At 30.5% G+C, this 10,269-nt stretch overlaps 1 protein-coding gene across 1 annotated transcript; it reads right to left on the bottom strand.

The window, feature by feature from the left end:
* Positions 1-108: 108 nt before the first annotated feature.
* On the bottom strand, positions 109-6,571 carry LOC111704037 (reticulocyte-binding protein 2 homolog a; the record flags this gene model as incomplete). The annotated part of the gene is given in 9 exon segments (XM_023476148.1): positions 109-225; positions 1,042-1,094; positions 1,517-2,347; positions 2,827-2,935; positions 3,222-3,259; positions 3,353-3,371; positions 3,505-3,574; positions 4,237-4,307; positions 5,963-6,571. Coding segments are annotated over 9 exon segments (1,437 nt in total), but the record flags the coding sequence as incomplete, so codon positions are not given.
* Between the last annotated feature and the right edge of the window lie 3,698 nt (positions 6,572-10,269).

Consider the following 10,269-nt stretch of genomic DNA (forward strand, 5'->3'; position numbering starts at 1 on the left):
GCTTCGCGCGCCAAATTAAAAATATTTTCCCCCCCCCTACAGAATCCTTATGTCCGCCCCTGGACATTCACTTTTATTTCATCTTTTTTTTAAACTTCTTGTTTTTACCTGGATTTGTTCTTCTTGTTCAAGCTGAATCTGTTTATAAATGTCGTCTTCTTTTTCCCTACTATTTCCTTCAGAAGACAGCTCTTCAATAACTCTTTTATATTCATCTACTAAATCCTAAACATTAAAAAATATTTATAGATTTTTATCAAAAAAAAAATGAAAGCCCAAAAAAATTACGATATGGAACTCTTTGAAAACAGGAAACAAATGGTTAAGTTTTATAATATCTTACTTTTAATGTACAGGGTGTCCTACGAAACATGACAGTTGATGAATAGTTTTGAATGCCTTCACTCATTTTCTGTATTAGATATTAAAGACGTTCTGCAGTTGATTTCGTTAAACAATTCTGTTACTTAAATATATTTAACCTTGAAATCGATTTTACTTAATATGACTGCCATTTACTGTTTTTAACATTCTCTTTTGTATCAAACAATTTTACATATTATGGAAGAAGACATTTTAAAATATTCAGTCATGTTTCGTGGGACACCCTGTATGTTGTTACTTTATTCGATGTTATTTTTGGTTTGTGAATTTAATCCTCTTTCTAAACTAAAAATTGAAGATTGTATCGCGGAACATGAGTTGTTTAGCTTTAAGATTATATTTGATCTTAGAAATAATTTGTGATGTTCATTCCTTTCTAAAACATTTTTTTCTTTTTTTCCTTTCAAAGTTACCAGAGGGCCTCAGGGTGGATATACATAACAACATTTTTGTTCAGATTTAAGTTTGTTAAATTAAACTAAAATTATCTGAATCTTAATAAAGTTCTTAATACTTCGGGCAATTTTGAAATCACATAAAATGCAGATCACATTTTGATAATGCCAGGACATGAACTTGTAACAGTTATTTTAAAGTTCAAAGATGATCTTCAAGTTGTCTCTTAAATGTTGATATATTTAAACCAATTAGTCTAACCTTAGTCCGGTTTAGCTCTGATGTTAGGCTCGCCACCAGATTCCCGAGGGTTACTAGTAAAAAAGTTTTTTTTTTAAATTCCAATAATGTTTTCTTAATTATTTAGCTATATAACACTAACCCAGTACATATTTATAGAGCAGAGTTACCCACAGACGATGAGATTTTAATCAAAAAGGGCATGCTTAATGATTTGGCGAATAAAGAAAGAACCAAGACTTTCAGAAAAAGATAAATCAAATCTATATACTTTGCTTGTCTGTTTGTTTGTAACCAATAAACGTTAAATCGTAAAATTTTGAAAATCCACGACATTTTTTGTTATTGTTTTTTTATTGTACAAAGAGAAAGTGCTCACAGATAGAACAACAGTTAAAGTTGAAATATCAGATGATCGTGAAATGTCCTAAAAGTCTAGAGTTCTAAATAAAAATATGGTCTTGAATTATAGTAATATTACTTTCTTTTATATTACCTATTGATTCTTGATCCTTCTTAAGTTCATTTTCTATCTTTTCCTTTTCCATTCTTTCCTGTTCAACTCTTTTCTTTTCTATTCTTTCCTGTTCAATTCTTTCCTGTTCCATTCTTTCCTGTTCTATTTTTTCCCGTTCCATTCGTTCTTGTTCCATTCTTTCCTGTTCCATTGTTTCCTGTTCCATTCTTTCGTGCTCCATTTTTTCTTGTTCTATTCTTTCTAGTTCTGTTCTTTCTTGTTCTATTCTTTCCTGTTCCACTCTTTCCTTTTCCATTCTTTCGTGTTCCATTCTTTCTTGTTCTATTCTTTCCTGTTCCACTCTTTCCTGTTCCATTCTTTCCTGTTCAATTCGTTCCTGTTCCGTTCTTTCCTGTTCCATTCTTTCGTGTTCCATTCTTTCTTGTTCTATTCTTCCTTGTTCTATTCTTTCCTGTTCCATTCTTTCCTGTTCAATTCGTTCCTGTTTAATTCGTTCCTGTTCAATTCGTTCCTGCTCCGTTCTTTCCTGTTCCATTCTTTCCTTTTCCATTTTTTCCTGTTCCATTCTTTCCTGTTCAATTCGTTCCTGTTCCGTTTTTTCCTGTTCCATTCTTTCCTGTTCCACTATTTCCTGTTCCATTCTTTCTTGTTTAATTCGTTCCTGTTCCGTTCTTTCCTGTTCCATTATTTCGTGTTCCATTCTTTTTTGTTCCATTCTTTCCTGTTCCATTTTGTTCAGTTCAAGTCGTTCCTGTTCCATAATTATAAAATCCGTATGATTGAAGCCTGATCCTGGAGCGGAAATATCTTCATCTTGAAATGGAACATCAATAGAAGAATTCAATACTCCTAGATTAAAACCCATAATAAGCAACAGAATCGTTCGTTCATTAAAAATATTAATTTTTTTCCAGAATCTTTTGGAAAATTTGTTTGTTCAGTGAATAAACGATAGTTTTTTTTTCAAGATCGTCCTATTCATTTTAAATCGTTCTTGTTTTTTTGTTCGTTTTAAAAACGAAAGTTTTTTAACGATCCAAGTTGTTTGTCCATTGTTCGTTTTTTAACGATCCAAGTCCATTGTTCGTTTTTTCTCTGGACGACTCCATAGTAGACGAAAAAAATCCTTTGTTCTGAAAAAAATCCTTTGTTCTGAAAAAAATCCTTTGTTCTGAAAAAAATCCTTTGTTCTGAAAAAAATCCTTTGTTCTGAAAAAAATATTTTGTTCACAATAAGGATACCTGTCTCTATTAAGAATAAGGATACCTGTCTCTATTAAGAATAAGGATACCTGTCTCTATTAAGAATAAACTCTAAAAAAGCCAACCTAAATGTTGAGATTGTTCAAAAGAGGCAGATTTCAAATCTCTGTTCTCTCTTCGTAGTTTTTTATATTTGCTCTTCAACTCCAGATAATCAGTTTCCATATTCAACATCTTAAATAAAAATAAATGAATGGAAATAAAAAAGAAACATTTTTTAATAAAGTGAGACCCTTTACACTGGGGAATATTAAGACGACTGTAAGACTAAAGTTATGGTGATAAATAGTGTACACAGACCTATTTCACTTAATTTGATCTCTTTAAGCTTTTGGTAAAATTATTTGCTTTGTACAGCATCAAATATCAAATACAAATAAGATTTCCTAAATGTCGTCTTCCTATTCTACACATTTATGGGTACTTGGATACGTTCTGTACGGAGGAGGAAGAATCTTACCTTTGTTTGAAAATCACAAAAATCTCCAATTTTCACTTCTAAAGGTCATCATATTTTAAGAATTTAAATAAGATATCCAAAAATGTATTTTTTAGATTTGTTATTTTTGAAATCTACAAAATATGATGAACCTAAAGACCCGATTTTATTCTAAAAATGTTTCAAAGTTATTTCAAAATTTATCAAACAACAAAAATTTTAAAACATTATGTTGGTTGTCAGGTTGAAAGGAATCAAATTGATATTATAAGCTTTGAGAATATATCTTTTTAACTTTGCTTTCCTTGTATTTATCTATTCTTCTTTGTAGACCTTCTATTTCCTTCTCCAAGCTGCTGTTTACTTCTTCGGCTCTATAGATTACGAGGGAAAGATAGATAATTATTCACGAGCCAAGGTTATTTATCCTCTGAGCCCCAACACACGAAACAAACGTTGGTATTAAAAATGTATTGCATTTACTAAGGGAAAAGCTAAAATTTGTATTGCACTAAACTATAGGGTACTTTCTTACACAGCTGTGTACTGAACTACACAGCCCTGTACTACATAGAACTTACTACAACTGTACTACATTGTACTGTACTGTGATGAACTGTAGTGCACTTAACTGCACTGTACTTTACTTTATTGTAAGCCACTTAATTTTACTATCTGTACTCAGGTACTGTACTGTACTACACTGTAAAGTGTACTGTAATTCAATGTACTTAGCTCAGGTGTTCCGTACTGCACTGCAAAGTGTACTTTTCTGTATTGTATTGCATTGTATTGTACTGTTTTGTTTTGTATTGAACTGTACTGTAATGTACTGTACTTTATTATACTTAACTGTACTGAACTGTACTGAACTGCACTGTACTGTACTGAATTATACGGTTACTGTACTGAATTATACGGTACAGTACAGTACAGTAAAGTACTGTACTGTACTGTACTGAACTGTACAATAATGTATTGTAGTATACTGTACTGTACTGTAAAATACTGTACTATAATATATTATGTCTCCTCCCTGATTAAGTTTTCAATGTTCAGCTTATTTTGTTTCTTCAAGCTAAGATTCTCCTTCTGCAGTTCCTCAAGCTAAAACAAATATAATATTTATCAAACACAATATTAAAGTATTATTAAAGGTATTAAAGGTACTTCCAGCATATTATTAAAGGGAGTTTCAACGTATTTTATTAAAGGGATTGTTATAACGTATCAGTAAAGGGACTGTTAACGTTTTACTTAAAGGACGTATTTTTAATGGGACAGTCAATGACCCGTAAACTTTGTGTGTGAAAAAATAATCAGAAATCTAATAATCATTAACTGCAGGTTATCTCTGAAAAATTATTTGTGGATTTAAGTTCATGCAGACGAGTAAGGAGTTTGGCAGAATTAATATATTTTCAAGATAATACAAAACAAAACACGAATATATCTTCCTCTCATTACTCAGATAAATATTGAAAAGGTACAGTGGTAAACTGGGCATATTTAGGTGGACGCTGGTTTGAAGGTCTGTAGTCGAAAATCTCTTTAACAGCAAATTTTAAATTGAAATTTGGTTGGTTGGCTTATGTTACGAGTTTGGATTATAAATCTCATTGTTAAAAATATAATGGTTTCGAATTATTTAAATAAAAGCTTTTAGCCCAAACAATATAATTTTTAGAAATTTTTGACATGGTAAAAAATAAAAAATAATTAATATTTAAAATTTGATAAATATTATTAATTTAATAAAATATATACAGTTTTATGAATACCAATGCAGCTATAGCAAGATGTGCATAAATTACATGTCAAACTTAAGGAAATTGGATTTTGATGTTGACTTTTATGTTTTAAATGTCGAATACGCTTTCTAGATAAGCTGAGTAAATAATACATAATTAATTTATTAACTTGAATAGTTTGCTTTAATGAATTTATCAACAATTTTAGGAATTATGTGAAGTCATAAAATTTCAGTTTCTTATGATGTTTAATTTTTTTGAATCATTATAATTTGAATGAGTAGTTGTTAACCAATTAACCAAGAGTACACTAAAGAGATCTATTAAAGTCTGGTATATGCGATATTTTCAACAACAGGTTTCATTGTGTACAACTAGAGTACTAAACCAATAAGCAGACATCTATCTTTAGAGATATTTAAGGATCCTTTGGGTACGAAATACAAAACCTTTAAAAATAGGCTAAATTAAAAAACTTTAGGTTTATGTTTAGTTAGAGAATTTTTTTAGATTGTAAAACGTAACGGCCCTGAGTTGGTATTGTGCAACAAGTGGCGATTAGATGCCGGTCAAAAACCTTTTATAGGAATATAGCTGTTTGAACTATTCTATTAGAGCGTTTAATGAAAAGTTTACATTTGTATGATTTCTGATAAAGACAACCCTGAACAAGTCGTTTTCTAGAAATTTTCAAAATGAAAGTTAAAATCCCATCAACATATAATTCAACCATGTTTTAAATTATTTCTTGAACTCACTCCTTTTAGTTTGATTTTAATAATTTTATTACATTTGACAATTTTGTATCATCATACTTGATTGTTAAAATATATAGAAATTTTGGAATCGATCAGTTCATGACATTTTGTTAATTATAAATATGATGTTTTTAGGTTGATTTTGATGATATCTCATCATCCCCTCTGCACTGCACTATAGAATCCCAAGAAGGGGAGACTGACCCCCCCCTCAGGTACAACCCTGCTGACCTTAAGATGTGTGAAAAGTAACCTGTGACTCAATAAATGTATCTGATAGAAGAGTATCCCCTCCCCCAGCGTAACCGTACGGATGAAGGTTCTCCTCGGAACCGCTAGAGGTCTCCCAGATCTGCAGGGTTTCTGGGTTTATAGACCCCATACTTTCTGAAATATAAAATAAGTCACATTAATTTCATTTTAGAATAATATGGTATTATTAACAATGTAAAACTAATTCTTATGTAAAATCCTTATTGGTACAACACTTGTCTCATTTTCAATCGTTCCTGTTCAATTCGTTCCTGTCTTATTCTTTCCTCTTCCATTTTTTCTTCTTCCATTCTTTCCTGTTCAACTCTTTGCAAGTTTTCCTGGATTCCCCTCCTGTTTCCTGGATTCCACTAATTCTTTCCAGAATTACACCTGCTGTTTCCTGGGTTCCCTTCATGTTTTCTGATTATATTTCCTGTTTCCTATATTCCCCTTCTGTTTCCTGGGTGCTCCTCTAACTACGAATATATTACTGAGTAAGTATATTGAGGATAATAATCCCGTCTACTAGGTTTAGGTTCAGATAAGCGTAAAAACTGTTTCCTTATCTCCGGCTCAAAACATCATCCTGATCCTACACTATTTATCCTTCATATTCAACTGTTTTTTTTTATCTCAACATTTCTTTCATCTATCTAACTAATTGTTTTATCTTAAATAGGGCTTTTTTTTAGAAAATAATCTTGGCTTTTTGATATTAGTCTAAAATAGTAAAAAAAATGTTGCGGATTTTTTATTTTCATTGGCAGATTTTCAACATCTTTAAAAAAAATATATTCTGGCCAGGTCTTAGCATTCCATACAGTCATATGATAAACCAGAAAAAAAATGAGCCTTGTAGGTTCAGCCGTTTTTATGTTTTTACCAAACTATAATTAAATCAAATGATAAATTTGTGCATTTCTTCTAAACTTCCAAACATTAATCTTCAGTTCTTGGATTTATTTTTGCTTGATTTATCATCCTGCAAGTTGGGAAATAGTTTTTGATCAGAAGAAATTAAGAATTATCAAACTAATCCAGGGATGCCTTAAAAATCCTAAACTTGTCTGTTTTACAGTAAAACTTAAAAAAATGTGTTAAATGGAAGGGAATCTTTGATATAAAGCTTTACACTGTCAATATGTTTGATGGCAAATGGAGGCAACATTAGATAAGTGACTAGGAGACGTCCCCCCCCCCTTCTATTTATTTTATGTTCAAGAAAATGAGTTGCTGAGTAATATAACCCATGTGCAAACAATAAAGAGCCCAGAAAAAAGAAAAGCAAACCAGCTCAGCTCAATTCAATACAGAGTTCAGAAAAAAAGCAAGATCCTCTAAAAATAGTTCTTTCTACTTGTAGAGTGGCATACTGCAAGGATATCCAAAAAAAATTCAAAGTCAGCCAAAATATGATTGAAAGATGTACGAAAAAGAAGAAAATGGAGAACAAGAAATATAGCTATATCAAAATATGATTGAAAGATGGACGAAAAAGAAGAAAATGGAGAACAGGAAATATAGCTATATCAAAATATGATTGAAAGATGAACGAAAAAGAAGAAAATGGAGAACAAGAAATATAGCTATATCAAAATATGATTGAAAGATGTACGAAAAAGAAGAAAATGGAGAACAAGAAATATAACTATATCAAAATATTTTTATCTAATATCAAATAAATATTCACAGAATTATGTTTTAAAAAAATTTTGTCGTTTTTTGGATATATCTTCTATCAGGGTAAAAACTTACTGTAAGACAAGCAAAATAAACAATTCACAACTTTGACTGTTTGATCTAACGGAATTCACAGTTTGAAATATCAAAGGTCTACGAAGTCAGAGGTCAAAAACTTTTGTATTATGAATTCCGAGGAATTTGTATCCTGTTGAATTGATCCCTAGGGAATCAATAAAATCATTTAGAAAATCCCTTGGTGGTCTTACCAGGAAGGACATTTAAGCACGAAGTGATGTGCCTTCAGTTGGTTCGTTTTTGGGTCCAAAGGAATTGAGTCTTTGCCACAAACTCTGATTTTCTAATCACTATATCTTTGGAACCAAATGTTGTATACCTTAGATATTTCAAACTATGAATTCTGTTAGATCAATTAATCTCAGTTTGAAATATCAAAGGTTTACAACATCGGTTTCTAAAGATATTGTGGTTTAAAAATTTGATTTTGTTCCAAAGACTCAATTCCTTTTGCACAGGGTAAGAAGAGCTTACAGGGACCGTTTACTTATTTGGGTAACTTGAGGGTAAACTAAATAGCCTACTGGCTATCCATTGGCATGAGTCTTAATTTTCAAAGTCAACTGTGGCATGAGAAAAAGCCGATTTATCATTCAGAATTTTAGCGCAAAGGTATGATACCTTTGTATTCACATTATTTGATTGCCTATTTTTAAAATAAAACTTATTTTAAACATTTGACGATTTGATACATTTTCCCTATAACTACCCCAGGACTCCCCCTAATTTATTGAAGAGTTGGAATCTAGAAACCGGTTTGTCTGAGAGAGAAAGTTGTCTTTGTATATACGTGTCAATTTGTTAAATCATGATTGAACACGAAAAACGTTAATTTCTTAAAAATACTAAAAGTCTAAATATTATATTTCAAAAGATAACATACCTTTCCACTGGAATTCTAAACGATAAATATTAAATCTGCTTTTTCTCCGGTCATAGATATCTTTGAAAAGTAAGAATAGCTAATAGTCTTAATAGTTTACCATAAAATTACCCCAATAGGTGAACGGTTCCTTTAAATGTTTCAATTTTTTTTAATCTAAACCTTTTTTAATAAATACAAAAAACGACACAAAAAAGAGCCAAAAATAAACGTCTTGTAAATATCATTTTTAAATTGTTTTTTCTTCTTCATTTTTTAGGATAAATAAATTGAACTTTTTACCTGGGTCAATGTCACATATATATATTGACCGATTTGTCTCAAAATTTGATTAGTATCCAAAATTTCAGTCTTTTCTAGAAATGATGTCAATCTTAATTGTTTAATTCTATAAATTAATTTTAAGTCTGTCACAAGATGAGTTTTGTTTTCCTTTCAGATTTTATTTTTGCGTAGAATTTTAATGAAAATCATAACATTGTATGATCAAAACCTCTCTTTTAAGTTTAATTGAACGTTGTGATATCAATGTTTTCCAATGGTTAAGGATTTATTGGATAGCAAATTGTGGGTAATAACTGCAGGGAGAGGCGGCAAAAGTTTAATTGTTGGTTTTTATAAAAAAAATTCCAACATTTTGAAATATAATTTTTCTTTAAAAAAAGCGCACCTTTAAAACTCCGAAGCAATGATTAATAAAAATCTTTTAATGAATTTAAACATTTTCAAGGAATCTCCAAATCTGAAATCATTTTTATTTTCAAATGCACACTATTAGCGCACAGCACCGTAGTTTAACATTTCAAATTGACTTTGATCTCTAATAGACATATATATTTTTACACCTAACATTTCAACAACTCCTTAAAAAGAAACATTTACTAAGTTTCCCAGTTTAAAATTTCTGCATTTGCATCTTATTTGCATATTTTCCTGCAAAAATACTAAACTTTAAACAAAATTCAATCACTCAGAAAATGCATTGACTAATTCATTTTTAGACACGCATGGTATTACGTACGTTGTTTATGGACTGGCGATATTGATATCGTCTTTGTAACTTTTTATTTAGAATGGTGATGTCTACTTTACTGTAGGGCTGGGCACGTTCCAGCTTTTTCTAACTGTTCCAACCGTTAAAAAATAAGAATTTCAATTAGGTCTTAATTTTAAGGGTAAGAAAAGGACGTTCGTTCCGCTAACGTTTTAAAAAAATGTCATGCAATTTAATCAGAAAATAACAAAATTTTTGGCTTTTTAGTCAACGTTTTTAATCGTTAATTTTTTTTCAAAACCAACTATTTCGTTTCCTTAACGATTTAAAAATTAACGGTTTTCGCAGTCCGTTAATTTTAGAAAACTTCCGTTTTGTTGACGGAACTTTGCACAATCTTTGCTAGAATTAAGAATTTTATTTTTTGACTGCAAAGTGCATAGTGCATACTGTTGAAGAATTCTTGTATACACACAAAGTACAATTGTTCCTTTTCACTTTTCATCTTGCAGAAATGTGACAGATACATCTGACATCATATACAACGTTTTGTAGAATAACATCTCTCACTGGAAACCCATTGGGTATGAGAATGTAAAGACGACCTGAAAGTTAAAAGATATGACGATACCAAAGTTAAATTAAGTGTCTTTAAATTAAGTTTTTAAAA

The sequence above is a fragment of the Eurytemora carolleeae genome, unplaced genomic scaffold, assembly GCF_000591075.1.
Source record: "Eurytemora carolleeae unplaced genomic scaffold, Eaff_2.0 scaffold156, whole genome shotgun sequence".
NCBI classification, from domain to species: Eukaryota; Metazoa; Arthropoda; class Copepoda; order Calanoida; family Temoridae; genus Eurytemora; species Eurytemora carolleeae.